This window comes from Magnolia sinica, chromosome 6 (assembly GCF_029962835.1).
Source record: "Magnolia sinica isolate HGM2019 chromosome 6, MsV1, whole genome shotgun sequence".
NCBI classification, from domain to species: domain Eukaryota; kingdom Viridiplantae; phylum Streptophyta; class Magnoliopsida; order Magnoliales; family Magnoliaceae; genus Magnolia; species Magnolia sinica.
This window is the reverse complement of record NC_080578.1, coordinates 93,039,912-93,066,622: the sequence shown is the minus strand read 5'-3', so window position 1 is coordinate 93,066,622 and position 26,711 is coordinate 93,039,912. Positions and strand designations below refer to the sequence as shown.

The 26,711-nt window shown below is 41.3% G+C and overlaps 1 protein-coding gene across 1 annotated transcript; it reads right to left on the bottom strand.

Moving 5' to 3' along the window:
• Positions 1-15,559: 15,559 nt before the first annotated feature.
• Positions 15,560-20,195, bottom strand: LOC131249093 (uncharacterized). The gene is made up of 3 exons (XM_058249657.1): positions 19,173-20,195; positions 18,000-18,542; positions 15,560-16,140 (listed from the first exon to the last, which is right to left on the bottom strand). The coding sequence occupies exons 1-3, from the start codon at positions 20,079-20,081 to the stop codon at positions 16,039-16,041; spliced, it is 1,554 nt and encodes a 517-aa protein (XP_058105640.1). The 5' UTR covers positions 20,082-20,195; the 3' UTR covers positions 15,560-16,038.
• Between the last annotated feature and the right edge of the window lie 6,516 nt (positions 20,196-26,711).

Sequence of the window (26,711 nt, the reverse complement as noted above, 5' to 3'; positions counted from 1 at the left end):
TTTTATTCATGTCAGCCATTCATTTTTGCCGGCTCGTTTTAGAGTATGAGTCCAAAAATGAGTTGGAGCTAGGACCAACACTACAGGAAATAATTTGAATTACAAGCCTCCTGTCGAAAGCTTCCCAGGAGCACAGTAGTTTTGGATCAAGCTGATGTTTACGTATTTCCTAACAAAATAAATATAATGGTGGGCCCAAGAAGGTTTCAATTGTAGGCATCATTGTCCTTATGGCCTATTACTTTGCGTGATGTGGTCTACCTTTTTGAGTCCTGCCCTGAAATTAACAAGAACAACTGATGGACAGCATGGATAAAACACAAACATCACAGTGGGCCCCACAGAGTCGTACCACCAGGGATATCCTGGTGACAGGTTCAGGAGGCAATCTACGTCGGTCCCGTGATGTGTGGGCGTCATCCACACCGTCCATCCTCTCTGGGGAAGTATGTTATGACGTTAGCATAAAGCTAAGCCCGATCCAAAAGTCAAGTGGGCCACACCAGTGGGGATGCGGACGCCCACCTTTAAAACCTTCCTTGGGACACGGTGATGTTTACAGTCCATCCTAGCCGCTCATAAGCAGAGAGTTACACCAGGATGAAGAAATAACGAAAAAAATGGACATGATCCAAAACTTGAGTGGGCCCAATGATAGAGTCCCCATCTCCACCGTTCCTTGTGGTATGGCCCACATGAGTTTTGTATCAACCTGAGTGTTTGCCTCACGTCCTACCATAAGCTGGCTCACATGATGGACGAATTGGATGTGACAAAAATACACATCACGGTGGGTCCCACGGACTTTTTTGTTGCATGGGTGCGGTGGTCGCAATTAACGGCGACTCGTTCGCTGCAAGCAAACAAATGGCCAGACAAAGCTTACCGGCATCGTCTACTGTTCATGTTTCACGCAGCTGCGAAAAACACTCAATCGTTGGGGTCCACCGTATTTTTTACATAAATCTACTCCGTCCATTAGGCGAGAAACACTATTTGAACCGTAGATATAAATGATCACCCGACAGAAACACTCTTACTGGCCACACCAATAGGGACAATATAAAATTGCTCCTAAAACGTTTGATTTCACACTCTGGCGAGGCTAATTTTCGTATTTTCACTTCAGTCTGGTGTTTGATGACAGATGCACACCATGCAGCACCGCAGACAAACTTACGGTTAGCATCCGATGCCCATTATTCCCAATGGCGTGACCCACTTGAGCTGTGTATCCAGTTGATTGTTTTCCACAAGCCTTAGAATCTAGGATAGAACCTGATGGACGGACTAGATTTCACATATACAACATTTGCGACCCAGTCGTTTTGGACGCAGTTTGGCTGGTGACGCTGCCCGGCCGGGTGGCTAGTGGTCGGTGCTATGTGGACCCCACAATGATGTATGTTTTTTTATCCACGCTGTCCATCCATTTTGAAATATAAATTTAGGGCTTCAAAACTAAAATGATGTAGATCTAAATCTCAGGTGGACCACACCATGATAAAACAGTAGTGATTGAATTTCCACCATTAAAAACCTCCAAAGGCCCACTGTAATGGTTATTTGACATCTAACCTGTTGATTAGGTAATACATTCTTGGATAAAGGGAAAAAATATATATCAGCTTTATCCAAAACTTTCTTGGCCCCCAAGAAGTTTTTAATGGTAGGCGTTCAATCAACTCTGTGCGGTCCTTGAAATTTGGATCAACCTCATTTTTGGGCTCATATCATAAAATTATCTGGAAGACTGGTTGGACGGAATGGATGAAAAACATACATCATGGTGGGGCCCACAGAGCACCGATAGCCAATCCGTTTCCGGTCGTTTTACTCGCCAGTTGTTGCAGGACGTGGATTGCGTCCTACCCCGCCGCCTCTGCCCCGAATGGGCAGTTCTGTGGGCAGGCCCACCGTTATGTATCTGTACATCCAAGCCGTTCATTCCTTTTCTAAGATCATTTTAATCTATAATAACAAAAATGAGACAGATCCAACTCTCAAGTGGACCACACCAAATAATAAGCTTGGTTGCATTAAATGCCAGTTGCATTAAATGCAATAGTAATCTGTGGCGTGGTCCATTTGATCGTTGTATTTCGCTAATTTTAAATTTATTGATTAAAATGATCTTAGAAAAGGAATGGACGGATTGGATGCACAGATACATCACGGTGGGCCCGCCCACAGAACTGCCCATTTGGGGCCAGAGACGGGCGGGGGTAGGACGTTGCATAGGATTCGGGTGCCATAAAGCAGAGGGTACGTCAAGGTTTATGAAATTACGATATTGCCCTCATTTCGAGAGTGACGCTCCGAGTGTCGGTGAAAGACAGGGTTAGGTTACCAAAACCGGAGATGGTACGACAGAGCTGGTGAGACCAGAACATGGTGGGGCCATCAATCGACGGTGATGTGCCGACTGGGAATGCGTGGCCTTCATCACCTATAAGCTTCTTTCATTTTCTCGCACTGAATATTGACCGTTAGCCTATTTCGATTTTTCGACCGTTGCTTTAACTGGCATTGATTTGATGGGAAAGATCAGAAGCTCTAGGTCTATATTTTAAATACGCATTTACAGTAGAGAAAACTAGATGGACAAGAAATACTGTCAGGCCCACAGCCTACCATGGAGAGTTGGCTTATATCATGATCCGGCAGCCGTATTTCAATAAAGTAAAAGATCAACATTCAAGAGGCCGGTTATTTCGCAAACGGACGCTGATTAGCTACCGACGGCTCACCACAAGAAAACAATTTAGATTGAATGCCCACCGGTAAAAACTTGGTAAGGCTCGGTGAAATGTTTATATGTCATCCACCTGTTGATTAGATCACACACCGATGAATAGAAAACACAAATATCAGCTTAATTCAAAACTTTTATTGACCTAAAAAGTTTCTAAAAAGTGAGTATTCAATCACTACTCTTTCCCTGGAATTTATCCTCATTTATTCATTAATGGGACGATAACACTAAATAATCTAGAAAAATGGATGGATGGGGACACACATGCTATGTTGGGCCCGCAAAGCACAATCGGTAGCCACTGCCATTTTGTATTAATAGAATATGCTTATATAGTAGTGGTGCATGCCGCATGCATCTAACATGTCCATTCAGGTGGCCTCATGTAAATTTGATAGTCCCAAAACTCACGTAAGCGGATCAAACCATCACATGGGGGCTACCGCGTGAGCCTGGAGATTTTTAGTGGTTGTGTGGCTCAAATATGTTCGGATATGATAGATTTTTGAGCACGTGATTGGTTACACCCTGAAATTGGGCACCTGATTATAGGTACTCTAATTATGATTTCTTTGGTATGAAATTAAGAGAAATGCTGTATATTTTTATTTGGGTTCACGCTCAATTCATACACATAATTAATCAGATTCATATATTTCAACTTAGTGTATCCAAAACAAAGTAGAGATAACAAAACCAAAAAATATAGAGCTAATATAAAAATATACACTTTCAAACGTGGTATGCACTCATATGAGAATTATACAAATTAATATAAATGCAACGTGAACAAAAAACTATAGCTACTAAGCGGGAAGAAGTTAGAGATCTGCTAGGATGCCTCAAGCACATCACTAACTGGTCTTATTCATGAGTTATCTACATATATTAAATAGAATAGGTCAAATGTCAACGTAGTGAAGAAATATTTCTAAGATTATATTTGAGACATTTTAATAATAAGAAGGCTTACGACAAGTATATATTTCTATATATAATACTCTTAAGTATGTTACCTATAGCGCACAGATACTAAGAAAGTTACATATGTTATCAATACAATTAAGCATTGGTAATGATAACATAACAAAACAATAATTTTATATCAGGCCTTTTTAGGTGCATGAATGCTATAATGTGATTATGCATGATCCTCAAAATCTAACACTCCTTAAACAAGCGACTTCAATACCTATTTTGCAAAATGTCAATACTCCATCAACAAGCGACTCCTACGCCTTTCACAAACTACCTATTTTAGGATATGCATGATTAGTCAAGTGATTATTAATCTCACTCCATACAACAGATTAATGAAGCTAAGATACCACAATTGTATCACGAGTCATTATCTGTATTACGTGGCTCGTTGCAGCACGTAAAGACTTTTCATCAGTGTCATTTGATCTGAATTAAGGCATCATCCATTATATCTCATAAATTAATAATTCCAAAGGTACGACATGATGCCCGATAGTATGTGAATCAACATAATAAGGGTCGTCACCCAAATACTGAGTATGAATAATCAATTTAAATGTGCAGGCATGTCACTCAAAACTAAATTGATATAAAGAAAAATGACTCTTCACCCAATTCCATTTACGCTTAGGTCGTTTGAACGGTACTCTAACACGCAACCATTGACCAGGTATTTGATAAAGTTATTCAAATAACAATCTCTCACCTCCATTAATGCTCATTGGTCACTATCGGAATGCTCGTTATTTCGGCATAAGCTGATAACTCGAATATGGTGTCCCATACCACCATTCTCGGCTTACGAGTCTTTATACGATCATAACACACTAATAGTTATGAGTAGATTTAAATCAAAGGTAATAGTGATATCTTATATTTTATTAAATGTTATACAATCACCAAACATAAGAATGATTAAGCCTTATATTAGACTTATGCGATTGACTATGGAAGACCTTGGGAAAACCGGCATTACGTGTAGGGCATCCCATATAGTTCCAACTACTACTGATCATTCGTATTTAACTTCGATCAACCATAGATAGCCACCCCGAAGTGGGTCATCTACTTATTTAAATAATTTGTAGAGCTCGATCCACCATCATAACAATTTGGATTTAACACTATATAAGCATAATTACTTGAAAATTCAATCCCACAATAGAGTATACCAATTTAACATATATATGAATTAGTATAATCTAATCAACGCCAATGCAATTTGACCTATATCAACACATAAGAATTGAACACATATACAATTCAATATACATCAACACAATTTGATTTATATTAACATTTCTTAACATTTGACATCGAAGAGTTCAAATATTAGGAATTTCATATCACTCAAGTATTTCATCGAGCATATTATTAACCAAATAGCAAACATATATATTTAATCATCTAAAATGTCAGGTGGAAGCTTGAGGGGGATATCTTTGCCTTAAAGTCAAAAATCCTTAATGTGAATGCGACCTTATTCGTAATTAACAAAACGATGATTTGGTCTTAATCACCCTAATTACTCGGTCGAGCGGTTTTCGTGGACCAAAATCATTCATTTTGGTTCCAAATATGTATGAATACCCACATGGACATGCACTCAAATTGAGAAATCAAAAGGTAACGCTCAAAGACATCCAATTTTCAAGTCAGCAAAAATCCAAAGTATTACATGATCATCATCGGGGCTCACGTAATAGGGCGGGTTGGATTAAATAAAAAATAACATGTTTGGCCCCACACAAGCAATAGCGTATAGGGACGTAAATAACGAACACGGATTGCCTATGGGCGACCACAGGATGTTTTTGTGGTCAGTAGCCATATGGTGCTGAAAAAGATGCCTGTCAGAAATCTACTTCATCCATCAGTTTCTTAACATCACAATAGTACATAACTCTAAAAATCAAGAAGATCCAAAACTCATGTGAGCCACACAATAGGAAACAGTGTGGATTGAACTCTTGCCATTGGAAATTCTGTGGGGGCCATAAAAGTCTCAAATCGGGATGATATTGGTGCACCCAAAGTTTATCCCAGTGTTAATAACATCACAAACAGTCAGGATGACATGTAAGGATGATAGTGGCTTTGGGAAGTTTTCAACTGTTAATGTTTCAATGTGGGGCCCATCATGAGGCAAAGGTTTTACCCACACTGTGCATTCATTTTTTCCATTTCATTTTATAGTATGAGCCCAAAAACGACGTAGATCCAAGGCTCAAGTGTATCGTACAGTGGATCAAATGCCTACCATTAAGAACTTCTCAGGGGCCACCAAAGTTTTGGATCATATTCCCCTCCTTAGGAATGTTTCAATGGTATGTGTCTATTGTACCCTAGTTTTGGCAATTCTAGGAAAGTCAATAGAGGAATGACATGTGATATTGTATAAGACATGAAAAGTGGATAAAAAAGTTATTTAAAGATTTAGAGCGCATTTTACAGGCTTACAGCTGGCATAAGTTTACTTTTATACGTCAAGGGATGGTCAATAGAATATTATGGAATATTATGGTCGATGTACAATCGAGCTGGGCGACTGAGTGTAATAAAAATAAAACTTTGGCTGACAAAAAAGAAACAAGTGGTTGATAAGTATTCAGAAGAGGAACAATTGCAAAAGAGAAACATAACAAGAGAAAAATATAGAAAGGCATTTCGACTGTTGTAACTATTGGAATAAATGGAAGAAGGATCTCGAGGAATAAGTTATAAAAAAGATTTATAAATCACAACAAAATTCAACAAAGTAACAATATCATCAACGCAATCCAACGCAACAATCAAACGAATTTATCTTATTATTTTTTTAAAAAAATATTGAGTTATCCTGTGAGCAACGATAATTCAATAGTGATAATTCTTAGCCATAATCTTTAGTTGTTTCCAAGTTTATGCTTATACGTTTAATTTAATTTAATTTTTATTTTTTTAAAATATCAAGTAATTTTTTTAAGAGATATATTCTTGTTGTCACTCTTAGTAATCGAATTTAAGTTTTTCTTTTGTTTGATTTGCATTGGTATTCTGAAAGTCATTTCTTATAAAAGGTACAAAATAACACATTCATTGAAAGAACCCCACCCTCTTATTATCACCTGCTAGTTATGAACGTAAGCAAATGATTAAGCAATTGATTTTCTCAAATCTAATATCTTCGTAGCCCACCATGATATAAGTGTTTTATTCATGCCCTTGATCACCCGGTCCATGGCTCCATTGGACTACACCAAAGGAAGCCGAGTGATAATGACACCCACCGTTGAAACCTTTCTAAATATCACCGTGATGTGTTTTAACCATCCAACCTATTCATAAGTTAACGTAGACGTGGATGAAGTGAAAACAAAAATATCAGCTTCATACGAAACTTCTCCATCTCCCAGGAAGTTTTTAACGGTGGAAATTCAATCCACACTTTGTGGTCCACTTAAGCCCTGTAACTGCCTCATTTTTTGGCTCACACCTTACAATGATCTGAAAAAAAAAATGATAAAAAGCGTGGATAAAACACTTGTTGCAAAAAATATTGATTTTAATAAAATATATTTCAATAATAAAATAATATATAATATAAAAAGTTGTTTTGAAAAACACTTTTCTGTGGATTTTTGGGAATAGTCCCACATGGAAAAGAGAAGAGAAAAAACTGTGGTTTATATGAAGGATGTGGAGCATTATAATATTTACCCACCTAGTTTGTGGACTATGGACCTTGGGTGTTCCAGTGCGCACCCGCGCGCGCGCTCGCGCTTGGGCACGGGCACGGGCACGGGCTCGGGCTCGGTCTCGGTCTCGGTCTCAGTCTCGGGCGTGGACATGTGAGGCAGTGTGGCTGTAGAGGCCCTAGTGGTGCACTTTGCAGTTCGCACGTCCGCATTGTGTCGCAGAGGGTCGCTCCTTTGCGACCTTGAGTGAACCGGAGCGAGACATGTGTGAGTCGCAGTGCGACTAAGTGGCTATGGCTGGTGGCTAGTTAGCAGAGAGACTAAAGGACTGGGAGAGAAATCTCTCAGTATAAATAGAGAGACTGAAAAGAGCTGTTGCAACAGAAACTATAACAGCTGAGCCATTAGTGCAGGGTCTAGCTGTAACTGCTGCATGGCTAGCCCAACAGCTAGAAAACGGCTAGCTGTTGTCTCACACAGTCAGCATGCAGCAGCTTAATGGCTCATGCACAACAGTAAGAAAAAGACCATAAAACGGCTAGTTTTCCAACAGCCAGAAATGGCTTAATGGAATTTAAGTCTCTAGACCATAACCCCCTAGCCACCATAGCTTATAAAAGGAAGACCTGAATGGGTTTCCAATCCATCTCAACTCACTCCAGCAAAACCATACGAACTAAGACAGCCAGCCTCTCTCCACTCATATATTATAGTGTTTCCAGCAACGTAGCAAGGCTTAAACCTTAGCTTGAAGAACAGACCAGTGGTGTGGTTTAGGACGGTTCAACTGAACCAGTGGCTGAAGATTTGAACTGACTTGTGCAGAAGTCGAAACTACTTTTTCTCTTTTTTTCTTCTTCTCATAGAATTTTTTCCTTTATACTGTAATACTGCCAAAAAGTGTATAATTGAGTTCTATTTGGTGGGCCTTCGTGTTTGCTGAACGCAGACCCACTCTAGGCTCGTCGTATCCTAAAAGTTATTTGCCTGTAATCTATCAGCGTACTCAATTCACTTGAGTAGAGGCAAATAACGCTTTAAGGACAGCGTTTCAGACGTGCTTCAGCCTGTCCTGATTTCTGATTATTTTGAAATTTTTGGTTTCCACATTATATAGAAATACATTAATCTGTATAATTTTCAACAATCTTAAAGCGTTATTTCCTGATGGAAGCTGACAGTGTTTCATTCATCAAGTTGATGAATCAGGACTTGATACGTCTTGATCGGTTCAATGGAACCAATTTTACAATATGGCAAGACAAGCTGAAATTTCTCCTGACGGTGCTGAAGATCTATTACATATTAGATCCAAATTTGCAAACACTACCTGAAGCATCTGATAAAGACACATCTGAACAAGTAGCTGCCCGCACCAAAAGAGCCGAAGACGAACTCTTGTGTCGAGGACACATTCTGAACGCTCTCTCCGACCGCCTGTACGATGTGTACCAACAGACATCAACAGCAAAGGAGATCTGGGCCGCTCTGGAATTCAAATACAAGGCTGAAGAAGAAGGTACCAACAAGTTTCTCATTGCCAGGTATTTTGACTTCAGCATGGTAGATAATAAACCGTTACTGCCCCAAATCCAAGAACTGCAGCTAATAGTAAACAAAATAAAAGTGATAAAAATCGATCTTCCTGAATCATTCCAAGTCGGGGCTATAATCGCCAAATTACCACCAATGTGGAAAGACTATAGAAAGAAGTTGCTGCATAAAACCAAGGACTACACACTGGAACAAATCCAGAAACACCTCAGGATTGAGGAAGAATCCCGTAACCGCGATAGAAAAAATGATAACGGGAATACCTCGTCTAAGGTACATGCTGTAGAAAACACTAATAACAAACATCCCGAGAAGGACGATTCCCTGAAACCTAATAAAGAGAAATTCAAAAAGAACACCCAAAAGAAGAACGGAAAGTTCAAGGGCCCATGCCATGTCTGTGAAAAAACTGGGCACTATGCTCGAGTATGCCGCTATCGCAAATCTAAAAAAGAGGCAAGTGCAGTAGAAGAAGGCAATATCGTGGCTATGATCACCGATGTGAATACCATCCAAGGTAAAGTTTCAGATTGGTGGTATGATACTGCTGCTACTGTACATGTGTGCTACGACAAATCAGCCTTCAAAACCTATAAGGAATTGACCGATGGTCAAGAAGTCCAAATGGGTAATGAAGTCCGATCGAAGGTCATCGGCAAAGAAACTGTCGAACTGATATTCACCTCTGGAAAGAAAGTGATTCTAAGTAATGAACTGTACGTCCCAGACATGAGACAAAATTTAGTTTCTGAGGATCTTCTGGGAAAACCAGGCATATGGGTGGTGTATAAGTCAGGTAAACTGATTCTGTCCAAAAATGAAAATTTTGTCGGAAAGGGATATGCTTGTAACGGAATGATTAAGTTTTCTCTGAATGAAAGTAGTACTTCTACGTATATGGTTGAATGCGCTGGATTGTAGCATGATAGACTAGCACATATAGGGTATAGCACCTTGAAGTTCATAGCTAAGAATGGTTTAATCTCATACACAGATAATAAAACCGAAAAATGTGAAGTGTGCATAAGATCTAAAATGATAAAGAAACCTTTTCCAAATGTTGAAAGATCGTCTCAAGTATTGGATCTTGTGCACAGTGATATCTGTGAGTGAAACGACATTCTTACTCATGGAGGTAAATGGTAGTTCATAACCTTTATAGATGATTGCTCTAGGTATGTGTATGTGTACCTATTAAAGAGCAAAAATGAAGCATTAAACATGTTTAAAATATATAAAGCAGAAGTAGAGAATCAACTGAATAAGAAAATGAAAATTTTCCGTATCGATGGAGGAGGAGAATACTTCTCCAATGAATTCGATAACTTCTGTGAAAATCATGTATTGATACATCAATGTACAGCGCCATACATACCTCAACAAAATGGAATAGCTGAAAGGAAGAATAGAACATTAGTAGAAATGGTCAACTCATTGCTGATAAGAGCAAAGTTGCCACTAAGTGTATGGGGAGAGGCACTGCTTGCAGCATACCATATAATAAATAGAATTCCGTCTAAAAAATATAAAATATCTCCATATGAAATATGGAGAGGTAGAAAACCTAACCTAGGATATCTAAAAGTGTAGGGGTGTCTTGCATATTGCAGAACCCCTGATCTAAAAAGAACTAAGTTAGGACCAAGAGCTATTAAGTGCGCCTTCGTAGGGTATGCACAAAATAGTAAAAGCTTATAAGCTTCTAGACATAGAGTCTAATATAATAATAGAATCAAGAAATGTTGAGTTCTTTGAGAACTCACTATCCTTGGAGTCAAAGGATAATGAAATTCAAACTCCTAATAGAGAACCAGAAAGCACAGCTCCACAGATAGTGGAAGCTCCTATTAAGCCTCGTAGGAGTCAAATGACAAGAATAGAAAAGAGTCTAGGAGATGACTATATATACTCACAACGTGTCATTTTCCATCTTGTAGAAGGAGATAAAGAAAATGTTATAAGCAAAATACCTATAGTAATGACTATAGAAGATGATCCTAAAACATATAAAGAGGCCATATCCTCTAGAGACTCAGCTTTCTTGAAAGAAGCTATAAACGATGAAATGGAATCTATACTATTAAATCAAACATGGGAACTAGTTAACTTACCTCAAGGTTCTAGACTCATAGGTTGTAAGTGAGTATTTAGGAAGAAATATCACACTAATGTAATTATCCAAACCTTTAAAGCTTGACTAGTAGCTAAGGATTTTAGACAAAAAGAATGGATAGATTACTTTGATACATACTCTCCTGTAGCTAGGATAACATCCATTAGGATATTACTTGTTTTAACTTCCATACATCATCTTCACATCCACCAAATGGATGTAAAGACCACATTCCTGAATAGTGACCTCATCGAGGAGGTATATATGGAACAACCTGAAGGATTCGTTCTACCATGAAATGAAAACAAAGTATGTAGATTAGTCAAATCATTGTATGGATTAAAACAAGCACCAAAACAATGGCATGAGAAGTTTGATTTCAAAATACTATCTTATGGTTTCATGCATAATGTAGCTGATAAATGCATATATTCTAAAGTAGATGGTAGTTAAATCGTTATTATTTGTTTGTATGTTGATGACATGTTAATAATAAGTAATAAAATGGAAGGTGTGACTGAAACAAAGAGGTTTCTATCTTCCGTATTTAAAATGAATGATCTTGGACAAGTTGATACCATTCTTGGTATTAAAGTTAAAAAATATTGTGAGGGTTATGCTTTGTGTCAATCTCATTATATTGAAAAGATATTAAACAAGTTTAACCATCTAAATATAAAAGAAGCAAAAACCCCATTTGATCCAAGTATCAAACTAAAAGAAAATACTGGAAGAATAGTTGCACAATTAGAATATGCGAGTGTTATAGGGAGTCTTATATATGTTATGCAATGCACTAGACCTGATATCGTATATGCTGTAAGTAAACTTAGTAGGTTTACTAGTAACCCCAGTTCTGAACACTGGAATGCAATAAGTAAAGTCCTTGGTTACTTAAAAGCAACCAAAGACTTAAGACTATTTTATTCAGAGTTTCCTACCGTATTGGAAGGATATACCGATGCAAACTAGATATCGAGTGCAGGGGACAACAAGTCTACTACAGGGTGGATATTCACCCTAGGAAGTGCAGCTGTATCTTAGGGATTCAAGAAAAAGACTTGCATAACGCATTCGACTATGGAGTCTGAATTTATAGCCATGGCTACAACAAGCAAAGAGGCTGAGTGGCTAAGGGATCTTCTATTAGAAATTCCTTTCTGTGTAAAGCCTAAATCGGCTGTGTCACTACATTGTTATAGTGAAGCCACATTAGCTAGAGTCTATAGCGGCACTTATAACGGTAAGTCTAGGCATATTAGTCTTCAACATGATTATGTCAGACAATTGATTCGAGATGGAATCATTACTATTTCTTATATGAAATCAAGCAATAACCTGGCAGATCCTTTCACTAAACCTCTACCGAGAGAGGTAGTAAAGGCTACATTTAGAGGGCTGGGTTTAAACTCTTTAACCAAAGTTTCACCAGTGATGGTAACCCAACCTAAAGTCAAAAAATCTCTAATTTTGAATTTAATGGGTAAGAACAAGTCACTAATATATGGAAAGTTTTCAGCACTAAATTATAAAACCTCATTCATAATAGATAAGTGCTGAGCGTTACAATAGAGGGTTGAGTCTTAGAACTCTTAATGAAATCCAGTCTATAAGGACAAGTATCTTATAGTAATGGAGACACTAGAAGGATTTAACCTATATGAACGTAGAGATGGTGCTGTCTCTCATGAGAGTTAGAAGTTTTCTCTCGGGATCGTTCACGAATTAGGATAAGCACATGGCCATTAATTGTGCTGAGCAAGATTGTAGGAATTCTAACAAACACATAGCGAATATGTGTGTGGTATTTCCAATTCTGTTATATAGGAATAACTGGTTCAAAGCTACGGCTACCAGTCATTTCGACAGAGTTTTGAAATACTTACACTAAAGAAAGATTAAAATCGAAAGATATCTTTCTTTATGCACATAAGCTGATTATTCTGGCAGTATTGTTTAACCGAGAAAATAATTTTATAAAATTAAGAGGGGGATTGTTGTAAAAAATATTGATTTTAATAAAATAATATATAATATAAAAAGTTGTTTTGAAAAATACTTTTCTTTGAATTTTTGGGAAGTCCCACATGGAAAAGAGAAGAGAAAAAACTGTAGTTTATATAAAGGATGTGGAGTATTATAATATTTACCTACCTAGTCCGTGGACTATGGACCTTGCATGTTCCATTGCATAGCACTGGAACACCCGCGTGCGCGCTCACGCTCGGGCACAGGCACGGGCACGGGCTCGGGCTCGGTCTCGGTCTCGGTCTCGGTCTTGGACTTAGACTCGGTCTGTCTCGGTCTCGGTCTCGGTCTCAGGCTCGGTGCGAGGGCGTGGGCATGTGAGGTAGTGTGGCTATAGAGGCGCTAGTGGCACACTTTGCACTTCGCACGTTAGCATCGTGTCGCAGAGGGTCACTCCTTCGTGACCTTGAGCGAACCGGAGCGAGACGTGTGCGAGTCGCGGTGCGATTAAGTGGCTATGGCGGGTGGCTGGTTAGCAGAGAGACGTCCGCATCGTGTCGCAGAGGGTTGCTCCTTCGCGACCTTGAGCGAACCGGAGCGAGACGTGTGCGAGTCACGGTGCGACTAAGTGGCTATGGCGGATGGCTGATTAGCAGAGAGACTAAAGGACTGGGAGAGAAATCTCTTAGTATAAATAGAGGGACTGAAAAGAGCTGTTGCAGCAGAAACTATAACAGCTAAGCCATTAGTGCAGGGTCCAGTTGTAACTGCTGCATGGCTAGCCCAACAACTAGGAAACGGCTAGCTGTTGTCTCACAACAGTCAGCATGCAGCAGCTTAATGGCTCATGCATAACAGTAAGAAAATGGCCATAAAACGGCTAGTTTTCCAACAGCCAGAAATGACTTAATGGAATTTAAGTCTCTGGACCATAACCCCCTAGCCACCATAGCCTATAAAAGGAGGACTTGGATGGGTTTCCAATCCATCTCAACTCACTCCAGCAAACTCATACGAACTAAGACAGTCAGCCTCTCTCCACTCATATATTCTAGTGTTTCCAACAACGTAAAAAGGCTTAAACCTTAGCTTGAAGAACAGACCAGCGGTGTGGTCTAGGACGGTTCAACTGAACCAGTGGCTGAAGATTTGAACTGACCTGTGCAGAAGTCGAAACTACTTTTTCTCTTCTTTTCTTCTTCTCTTGGGATTTTTTCTTTTATACTGTAATACTTCCAGAAAGTGTATAATTAAGTTCTATTTGGTGGGCCTTCGTGTTTGCTGAACGCAGACCCACTTCAGGCTCGTCGTATCCTAGAAGCTGTTTGCCTGTAACCTATCAGCATGCTCAATTCACTTGAGTAGGGGCAAATAACATTTTAAGGATAGCGTTTCAGACGTGCTTCAGCCTGTCCTGATTTCTGATTATTTTGTAATTTTCGGTTTCCACATTATACAGAAATACATTAATCTGTATAATTTCCAACAACACTTACACATGGTGGGCCCCACAGAGCGTGTGACGCAATATCACACGCACCTATTTATTTTGTCGGGTCAAAGTTGATCGGTAACTTGGGTCAAAGTTGATCGTTTTAGATCCAGCTGCTGTATCAATTCGCACGGCATAATTTAAAACAAACCGACCTGTCCAACAGTGTCATCATCACTGCTACTTCCGGTACACCTTACTTCATTTTGGTGCACTCGAGCCTTAGATGTGGTTCGTTTTTGGCTTATATCCTCAAATATTCTAATAAAAATAGATGAACGGCATGGATAAAACCCATACATGACGATGGCCCCACATGCGTCGATAAAACCCCCATCCATGACCATGGCCCCACAGAGCCCCTGCCTGGATCGATTTCCGTCCAGGCATAGCCATGATGCATTCCTTCCGACTTTTCGACTACTTTATAATTGTGGTCTTGCAAAACTGATTAACGGACTGGATTTCTCACGGGCATCTTTGTGGACCCCACATAGCTTCCTGACGACAGCAACTTCCAGTGGCTTAGGGGCACAGGGAATCCGCGTTCGTGAATAGCTTACACAGCTGTTTGCCTCAGTGAGGAAGCTTATTCCACAAAGACAACGAACCCCGCTTTCTAAAGTAACCTAAAATTGCCGATTACATTAGATATTTGCAGCTTTCCTTGACGACGTGGCACACCCGTTTGAGATAACATCCGTTCATTTCCTGGCCCTAAATGTAGACAGGCACTAGCCCAAAAGTTCACTCCGGTCTTTGTAAGCATATAACCACATCGGTCATATCGATAAGCTGTAGACAGGCACCAGCCCAAAAGTTCACTCCGGTCTTTGTAAGCATACAACCACATTGGTCATATCGATAAGGCTTAGATGATAATGAAGATATTCGTGATAACCGCCCATCTATCCATGTGGCCTACCTGATAAGTGGGCCAGTCTGATTTGGACGGCAATCTTCGTATTGAACCCAACCCAATCTGATGAATGGACGCGATCACCACCACGTATGCAAGATTATAAATACATAACGACAATCACAACTTCTAATTACCAAAAGAAAACAGATATGCTTACATAAGCTCTTGAGGTTTGCTCCATAAAACGCCAAAACAGGACCAATTAAGTTATTTTATGCAAAAATGCGTAATCGCTTTTACTCCTTCCGTATGCAAAAATCAAAGAGGAAATATAAGATAAGAAAGAGATGAGAGAGAATCGATTCCATCCATAATAACCCAAATCCAGTCCATCAAAATTTATGGGTCCCATTTATCAATCTCTCACGACCTCCAATTGGATGGTTGGGATATGATTCTCTAGTGGGGCCCATTTGATTGGACATAATGTCCCACATTTTGCCACTTGTATAAAAATTGAAATCATCGCTAGCTGAACGTGGACGCTTTAATGCTTTGTAGAAAAAGGTGGAAAAGGGAGGGGTGAGAAAAACAATTAAAGAACAAGGAATGGAAGAGTACAAAGGAGCTTTTTTTTTACATTTCACTAATCTCACCTTCCCTACATACACCTACATCAATCATCATGGTCTTGTTTTTCTTAGATGGCAATATCCTGCAGCAATTTCTTCGCGGAGACTGAAAAGACATCACAAAAAACCACTGTGAGAATAGCTATCCAGTGTTTATCGGCAGCATCCATGGTCCGGACCGTTGGTCAGATAGGTCCTGACGTAGATTGACTGTAGTAGAAGAATCACACAGATTGGATGGCCACGATTATCTGATCGGTGGGTCAGCTACAAATGGAGTGTCGAAAAAGAGAACTGTACACAACAAGCCATGCATGTGACGGTGCACTGCTTTGGTGCCCGATGGAAGTGGGACCCACGTGATGCATTCATGAGGTCCAAGATGTTTGACCTCAAGTTAAACCCGAGGCACGAAAATAGGCGTGATCAGAAAGTCGGGTGGGCCACACCACAGGGAACGAGTTGACTATGGAATCCTACCGTTGATTTGAATAGAGGGCCCACAGGGTATTTTATCTTGCAATTCAAGCCCTTCAGACCCTTAATATTGTATGGATTGACGGTGGACGTCCCTCCCATCTTGTTCTCTGTTCTGTGACCCACCTGATAATTGGATTTGGCTTTTTTTTTCTTTTTTTTCTTTTTTTTAAATTCCTGAGGCTAGCATGAACGCATATGATGGACGGGTTGGATGTACTGAATGCATCGCGTGGAATCCACATCTGCAAACACGGATTCCACACCGACACTGCGAGTAGCGACTGGACGGTGCCCACCGGGTTGTACGTGTTTTATCCACGCCGTCCATCCATTTTGGATCATTAAATGAGGCAGATCCAAATCTCACGCGGACCACACGGAGTAAAAGAGTAGTGATTGAACGCCTACCGTTAAAAACTTCTTAGGGCCCACTAATGTTTGTTTGCCATCCAATCTTTTGATTAGGTACAGGCCTGGACGAAGGGAAGACACAATTATCAGTTGATCCAAAACTAGTGTGTTCCCCAAGAAGTTTTGAACGGTGGACGTTCAATCACCACAGTTTCCTTGGTGTGGGTCCACCTTAGATCTAAATGAGCTGGCAAAACGGATGGACGGCGTAGATAAAACACATACATCGTAGGGCCCACATAACACCGTCCAAAGCGGACGCGGATTGCGTACTACCCCGCCCGTCTCTAGCCACGAACGGGCAGTTTTCTGGGCGGGCCCACCGTGATTCATCTGTTTATCTACGCCGTCCATTCCTTCTCTCAAATCATTTCAAGGTACGTGCACAAAAATGAGGCAGATCCAACGCTCAAATGGGCCACACCAAATAATCTTGGTTATATTAAAAGCCCAAAGCATGCAAGAGTCACCGTGTGGAAAAGAGATGGACGGCATAGAACTGCCCGTTCGTGGGTAGAGACAGGCGGGGTAGGACGCAGCGTCGGTATGCAAACCGCGTCGCACATCTGCCCGGTACAACTGGAGCGCACCTGACGTACGTGAACTTTCACATACAGCCACGTCACCAGTACAACATCGGAACTGTGTGAAAGGTGGGCCACGCCATGATGATGACCTGAGGAGCCAATGACGCTGTGGTCCACTCATCGGTCAGCCACACCATCCGAATCAAATAGCAGCTGATGTCCTTTACTCGATTACAGCTTGATTTTTCATACAGGTAATTTTCATGGTGTGGTCCACGTTCCTACAATCATGAGATCCCTTGGAGAGAGAGAGAGAGACAGAAAGGGACGCATGTGGGAGTTCACATGTCATTTCTCACAAGATCCCTCCGTCGAATGCAAAAAGGTCCACTAATTGAATGGCTGTGCTTATCCAATCAATGTGATTTCCAGATGTATCTACGATCACAGCGGCCCACCTGATGAACGGCCTGGATCATGGGGCATTGTGCCAAATGTAGATTTCCCAAATAATTCAGAAGAAACTAGAGAGTATGGAATGGCTTGCCTTGTTCCATAGAAGCGGGTCTGGTCTCTTGTAAACCTCCACATTGTCAATGGCGGAAGGATCCGCCATCTTCCATCGGCAAGCGGGCATTTGGACCCGATGACGAACGTAATCGGTGGTCATCTGCTTCTTGTTAGGATCAGATCTAGCTGTCGAAAAGTAGAAGACGAACGGTTTCTGGCAAGGATTCCGACTAACGGGCCGGGTATTGAATGCATATGCAGTATAATCTGCTCTTCTGTACCAGTTGAGGAAGGTTCTTGAAGGCATTTCCATCTCTCTGGGAGAGAAGAGTCCCCGGAAAATCTGAACGGCGAAACCCCAAGAAACGGAGACGGTCCATCTCTTCGCCTTGTCGTAGCAGATCGATTGCTGCATGATCCCGGCCGAATCGAGCTGAATTGGGACAAATAGGCGACGGAGAGCATCTACGCGGCTGACATTGGGGAAGATGGGCTCCACGACGTCGAGGTGGTGGAGTGACACCAGCGGCGCCACCGGATGAGCGGCCAAGAGTCCGAACAGATTCCCATAAACATCATACTGTATCAGAACCAACCCAGTAAGAAGAGAAAGTGGAAGAAAAAAAAAACCCCCAACTGAAGAGGAGCTAGAAAATGAAAAGAAAAAAAGAAAAGAGAGAGAGAGAGAGAGAGAGAGAGAGAGAGAGAGAGAGAGAGAGATGAAAAAAAATATATGTCTTTCTTTCCTAGTCTGGTAGAACAATTAAAACCAGTTAGAAATGAAACTAGAAGTCAAAACCCTAACTGAAGAAAAGCTAGAAAAGAAAAAAGAAAAACTGAAAACAAGCTGTGAATCAGAAACCCATTCAGAATAAAACAACACCCAGTTCAAAGAAGCTAGAAACCCAACAAAATCATTGTCTTTCTGTAGAACATCAAACTCCCAATCAGAGAAAGGAAAAAAAAAAACCCAACTAGAAGAAGAAGAAAAAAGGCCAGAAGCAAAAAAACCCAATCGGAAAAGAAATTAGAAAAAAAAATAGAAAGCAAAAAAATCAGTGTTTCTATTCAAAAAAAAAAAAAAAGAACCCCCCAAATCAAGCACAGAATCAATTCAAAAGAAGCTAGAAATCAAAAACCCAATTTTCAAACTAGAAATCAAAACCCAAATAGAAAAAAGAAGCTAGAAATCAAAACCCATAAGCCAGACCTGGTGAAAACCAAGCTCTTTAGTAAGCGGCACGCCCAGCTCCGCCATACAAGCCTGCATTCGATCATCGCTACCATACAAGCCCGGATACCTCTGAATACATCGATCCTGCATTTGATCGAGCGCCTTCGCCAGCGGATAGCTGATCGCAAAACCCCCTCCGCCATAAGCCATCCCATAAGAGAAGTATATGTTCTGCAAATGACTCTCCGACAAGCTTCCAATGTAGTAGAATTGCCTGTGATCGTATTTCGACAGAACTCGAACTAGATTATCGACGACGAAGACCGTGTCGTCATCCCCCATCACAAACCACCGCACGTCTTCCATCCCCAGCCGCAGTGTCTCCGACACGATTCGCGAAATCCGGATCGCAGACCGGTGGCCCTGCCGGTTCGAGTAGGCGAATTTCGATGTGTTGGCGGAGATTTTCAGCGGCGGAAGCCCTTCGTTTTGGTGGGCCGTGACGGTCTTATCCAACCACACGATTCCCCTCATCCGCTTCGGTTTCCACCACAGCTTTATGTAGTTCTTCCTCTGCTCCCAGAGCCGGGCGGACGCCGCGATGCCGAAGACGATGTGACGGAGCTCAGTCGCGCCGGATTGTGGAGGGGGATCGGTGCTGGTCTTCTCTTGGATGATGATCGACGGTTTGGGGAGGGAGATGTTGGGGATCGTTGAGGATAGACGGCGGAGATTGGAGGGGGAATCGTTGCAATGGTTGGATGAGGTGAAGGGGGAGGAGAGGAGTTTGACGGTGTAGATGACGTAGGAAAGGCAGATGAAGATGATGAGCCAGACCATGAGCTTTGGGAGGGTTCGACCCTGGGCGGCATTGGCGCTGGTCGGGGTGCGGACGGGGTTGGCTGCTGTCATCTGATCCCAAAGAAGTTTCTCCGCATCCTTCATGGTGTTTTGATCTTTGAAGAAGATGAAGATCAACGGCTGTGGTTAGAGACTGTGATGGGGCTGGACATTGGCAATATCAGCGAGTAGAAATGCAGAGACTGGAACTTTCTGCTGCAGGGAGAGAGAGAGAGAGAGCGAGTGGAAAGCATGCATACTCGACAGGTTGCGGGTTTTGGCGAGTCTCGCCAAAAAGCCTTCTTTATTTCCGTTTGTCCAAAGGCAGTGGGGACGCCGATTGCGTCCTACCCCAGCCCATCTCCAGCTGGGAACGGGCAGGAGCTTTGAGTGGCCACCGTGATGTACGGGTCTTATCCACACCGTCTATCCACTTTTTCGTATCATTCCAGGCCATAGAATTAAAAATGAGGCAGATCCAAGGCTTAAGTAGACTACAAAATGAGGATTAAAATATTACCGTTGAAAACTTTTTGGGGGCCAAATAAGCTTTGGATGGAGATCATTTATTTATTTATTTATTTATTTTACAACTTCATCCAGGTCCATGTAAATTCATGAATAGGTTGGATGTCAAACAAACATCACGGTCGGCCTTAACAAAGTTTCAACGGTGAGAATCAGTATCACCTCTGCTTCCTGTGGTGGTCCACTTGAGCCTGGTATCTACCTCAATTTTGGCTTTATACCCTAAATTGATACTAAAAAGTGTATGGACGGTGTGGATAAGCCACATGCATCACGGTGGCCACTCAAAGCTCCTGTCCGTTCCCTGCTGTATATGGGCGGGGTAGGACGCAATCCGCACAGGTTTATATTTGATACTCTGGCAGATTATCATGCTTCATACTCTGGTACGAGTAAATTGTACATGTCGCACACATTGTTTCAGAGTAAACTGAGTAAAATGTGGAATTCACTTTTTCTAATCAGTCCCAAAAATTAGATTTGGTGAACAATCCTAATCTATGATTGGTGGATGTTTGTTTAAATAGGACCATTTGGATAACCATCCAATCAATGTCCACCAATCTGATACTAGGATTAGCAAATAGGCAGAAGCTTTTAATATAATTTAATTACTTGTATACTGCCTTGTTAGCAACTTTTAACGGACTGCCTTTGGCTGGTGACTCAACAACAGTCAGCTAGCTGGTCTAAAACCTCTGTCGGCACCGCATGATGTATGTGTTTTATCCGTACATTCATTTAGCACCTCATCTTAGAGCCCGAGCTAAAATGGTAGACTGAGCGGAAGATACTCGTTTCAACACTAAGGTCTTGGTGTCGATTCCCTCAAGGGGGTGGCTAACAGTGAAGTGGGAACTGACGGTGTACTAACAAGCTAACAAAAAAAGAAAACTAGACAGATCAAAGCTCAAGTGTACCAGACCACCTCGAAAAGGTGAGGAAAATGATGTCCACCCTTAAAATATTTCTGGCCCACTGTAATGCCCCAAATTTATCTGCTTACAAAGACATATTCGGCCTCATAAAGTATTAATACTAAAATGATCAGGTGCATTAGCATTGATAATGACGATGTTCCGGCTTTTGCCGCAAGAGTACAATTCATTAGCTGGGTAAATTCCGAGTGTCATCTAAGAATGCCACCTGTGGAAAAAATATCTCACATATGTACTTAGTTAGATTAACATTAATCCCACGTACAAATAAATCAAGTGTAACGCATTTCGAAGTTATCGGATATTGAAAAGAGAACATGATAAATAGAGCATAAAGCAATGGGCAAGTATCCTAAGTATATAAATCCAAAATGGTTCCCAGAGAAACTATGCAACTCATAAATGAACCAAAATACGAAATGTCAATATTAAGGAAAAGCCACAAAATGAAACTAATGACTCGGGCCTTCAAGGCTCAGCCACCTAAAGCCACCCTACTCAAGCATCCAACACTCCACCGAGCTTGAACCCAGTGAACTTAAGCTTCACATCTCTACCTACCTGTATCCAGTGTTTGGTTTTCAAATTCAAGATGAGCTGGTGAACTCGGTGAAAAATCTCCCTAAGATTACACGATGACATATTAATAAGGTATAATTTTATAAAAGGTCACACAAAACAATCATAGTTTACAATGCCTCTTATTTAATTGCATGGGTGCATGCACATGTTCTTTACTCTGGGGATGCACATTCAGCCGGAAAAAAAAAAAAGAATATTTCAAACAGTCGGCCCATTCAACGCAAGAGAATGAGTCTTTCAAACAATCGACTCATTCTCATAATGTAACAGACTTGTCTTTCAAATAGTTGACCCGACTCAAAGGGTCATTTGAACAGTACATTAATATTTCAAACAGTCAACCAGACACTTGATAACGCCCGCGTGTAATGGATGCATTATTAATCCAACATTTATTAATAGAATTCACAAACGGCCTGTTTATTATAACCCCTCTCAACTAGCGGCTAGCCCTAGACCAACAAATATAGGCCTTACCATCCCAACATATGTATTCAACAACAGGTTCCTCCCAACAAAAGCCGACAAGGCATAAATAAGATTTAGCCCAAGTCAAGCCAACAAGGCACAATGATACACCAAGGTGGTAAGTTCGTAAACAATTTTCATTTAATCCAAATATGAGATGACCAATAGTTTAAGGTACAATCTCATATATATGTGACAATCATATGAATCACAAATGAGGCAGCTTGAAAACTTGAGTCAACCCACAATTGCCCATAATCCATGTGGATATCAAAGTAGCTCTGATTGTCAAGATTTGTGATTCCAAACATCATAACATGCAATACGAGTGAATTACACTAAAGTATATCATAATTACATGTCTATATAGACCCTACAGGGCAAATGATAGATTCAAGCAGCTTCATACATGTTAGGGAGTGAGCATGTGTGATTCAACCTAAGCATTAGGCTAAACATGTTATGTGATCGTATACAAGATTCTAAACATGTTAAAGATTTTAATAGGGAATTAAGCATGTTATGGATTCTAACAATTCATCATAAATTTAACATACGCAAAATAAATCATAAGGGTTATTGCATGATTATCAAAGGTTGAGACTATTTCAAGCCTAAAAATGTCACCGAAAAGCTTGAAGAGTAAATCTCACTTTAGAATCGAAGATTCTCGGCTCTAATGTAACCTCAACATGGAGAATTTGGGGGAAATGACTCTAAACTCTAATTCATCGGCAATACATAGTTAATAAATTAGATTTTAACCTAATTAAACTTTTAACAAAGATTAAAAGGGTTTTACCTAACACAATTCGAGCAGATCATAACTCAATTCAACGAGCGGGGCTTAAAATCGGTGCACAACCAACACCCACAAAAAGTCGAGCTCGATCACAGAACGGGCCGCCACAAATTGTTTTTAGGGACCACCAACCTAAGCATGAACAAACCCTAACATAAAAAAAACCTTAAATTCATATGGAAATGAAGGCTTTTCCAACCATATTTGCTACGAGGATGTGAGAAATAGGGAAAAGACGTACATGTGCATCGGGAAGACTCATTACCTCACTAATCAATAGATTCTACGACTGGAGAAGACTAAAAACGGCGAGCACAAGCTGGATTTGGTGAAAAACGACCCAGTGGTCCACACCTGATCTTTGAGTTTCCACACGAGCTCCCTCTCATTCTCTCTCTCCATTACTCTCCCTCACTCTCAAACTCTCCATTCCCCAAACCTAGGGGATAAAAGAAATGGGCAAAAGCCCTATTTATAACCCCACTCAGAAAATTCAACAATTGCAAGTGTTTTGAAATTCGAGAGATGTCGGTCAGATCGACTGGGACTGATAGATGCTAAACCTGTCTTGTTTTTATTCTACTCAAGCCGGTTGATCTAATAGGGGCAAGAGTAGCTCCAAATTGGTCTAGTTCACTATTCGCGGGGTCATATAGGTTTTCCCAAGGTGTCATGATGACCATTTATTCCTACCAAGCAACTTGTTCATTTGCAATGAGCCGCCAACTCCTGTAAATCAGGCACCAAAGCCCATTAGACTAGGGATCAAGTGTTCTACGTTATGGTTTTAATTTGGTGGGATCAAACGATGTTTTGACTGATCAGCGCAAAAGTCCAATTAAATGCATTCAAAGGCTAACCATCAACCAAATATTCAATTTGATGTGTTTTGTGATAGATCTTATCGAATTGGACATCTGAACTAATGGTGAGGGATCTAGGGAGTTCAGGTCCTATGGGCGATCTAATGTGGTTCGTTCAGTTAGAGTGCGGGGTTTGATTGAGCCATGGGCTTCTAGGTTGGGTTTTGACTTGTAATTCTTAGGTCTTCAAGTTTACACACGCGTAAGCACACGTGGCTTTCTATTTTAATCAACATTCCTATAGTAACACTCGAGGACATCAAATACCCAAGTATTTGAGGGTCAGGGTGTTACATTCTACCCCCTTAAAAATAATTTCATCGCCGAAATTATCTATGGTATGCTAAACTCGAGTTCAGGGATCTAAATCGTGAGTGGCTGTAGTATCTCCCATCGATTCAATTTGCGCACGTAGTTGGGCTTAATTCTAATAACTAGTCTTACTCCCATGGCGCCGCCTACTTTGAGAATTCCAGTTCAATTCCTTTGCAGGGGCTTACTATCAATGTTCAGTTGATAGCTTAGTCCTATCTTAGCGGTCCATTGGGTAAATTGGAGGAATAGTTGGTGACATCCAAGCATTCTCATAGTTAGGTGGTCAATGCGCTCTTACCTATATTTGATGGTCTAAAGTCTACGTACTACTTGGAATAATTTTCATTAATCAGTTGTACACATTTACTGGCTAGGTTAGGCGAATGAGTCCTTAGTAAACTCGACTTAGCGTAGACTTCTGTCACGCCCCAAACTCGGAAACCGGGCTCACAAAATTCCCGATCGCCGAATCTGGCGCCGACAGCCTCCGTAGAACCCCATTCTCGGCTCCCAGCGCCCATTCGCCAGGTTCCGATCCTGGGATGCTACAAGGAGGATTTTTAACTTCAGTTTGATTCGTAATAAGCATAACCAAAGGCATAACCCACAAACGACGACCAAAAACTCCATCACATTTCCACTATAATCAAAAACTTTACAAGTACAATGAGCATAAGGGAAATACAATGAAGATAGACCAAAACTCCAAAAGAAGTTCAGCCACGCGTCCAAGCCTCAGCGCTGCTGCGATCCAACGTCACCTGCACGCAACGGTCGTGCATAAGCTTATAGAAAGCTTAGAGGGTGGTGAAAGTGTATGCTCAAGGTGATAATGTAGTTATGCAGTATCAGAGTAATGCGGAACATGCTGATGAATGCTAAGAATCCCATTAGCCGTACCAAGGCCATGCGGTGCAAAGAATGATGTCGGCCATACCAAGGCCATGCAATGCAAAATGCAAGTCAAGCATACAAATCCTCATCTAAGTCCACATGTCAATACGGCTCAAATCTGGAATATCACCGAGGTCTAGTACACTCCAAGCCAGATTGCCGCCCCATCGCGCGCAATAAGGTGAGTGGAAAAGACCTCACTATCCGCCTACCAATATCGGGCTCGGCTCGTCAATAGCGGACCCATTCCTCGAGCTGGTCAGACTCAGCCTAGCATTGCCCCCTACTCTCGGGCGGGTAAGGCCGCACCCCCTTCCAACCGACCACGACACAGTGGAAAGCGCAACCGTCTAGTAATCGGCACTCAGCGCTCATGCACCCACTTGGCAGACGTTGGAGCAACCTCCTGGTACCATAAGGGTTTAGAGGACTTTCACCCGGGGATATCTATCGCACCCCATGTAGAACAGATTTCGGTATCCAATCCCGCCAACCACGATACGTGTGTGGAGGTACGGCCCTGATGTCGCTAGGGCGTATAGTAACCATATCACACAATGCGAATGCATGAATCACACTATCCAGTCATACAACAATCCTGCGCGTATCGTGCGCTCATGTAGGGCAACACCCCTGTACGGGAGCCCCTAAACAATCTGCCCAAAGGCATATGCTATGATCAATCATTTCTCATATCAAGCATACGTATGATGCATATGATCATGAATCATGGAATTAAACATGCTATATAGGATGGATGATGTACATAACAAAGGTGGGCCTAGACGGCCTACACATAACACGCACGAGCCTAACAATGGGCCCTAGGAAAAGTCATAATGCGGACATTTAACCACACTACACTTACAATGTGGACGTCAAACCAACATTGCTCCCAAGGCACGACTGCCACAAATATCATTTCATAAGTTATTTTGGGATCACACATTGCAATGGACCTTAGGTACATCCATTGGGCCCTTAAATACATCAAATTAGCCAAGTCATATGGGCTTTATATTCATTAAGTGGGCCACACCAATGGGCCTTATGTACATTGCAATGGGTTATAACCCGGGGGCTTCAGAACATATCAAATAGGCCTAAGCTTATGGGCCTTACACGTGTCAAATGGGCCTCGACAGTTGGGCTCCATATGTACATCAAATGGGTCTACTCACCTGGGCCTTATATGTATCAAATGGGCCTCACCAATTGGGCCCCATGTGCACATCAAATGGGCCTCAACTCATTGGCCCCATTACCTTAAATGGGCCTCGACAGTTGGGCCTTACATCTATATCAAGGTGGGCCTCAATCACAGGCCACAACAAACTAAGGTGGG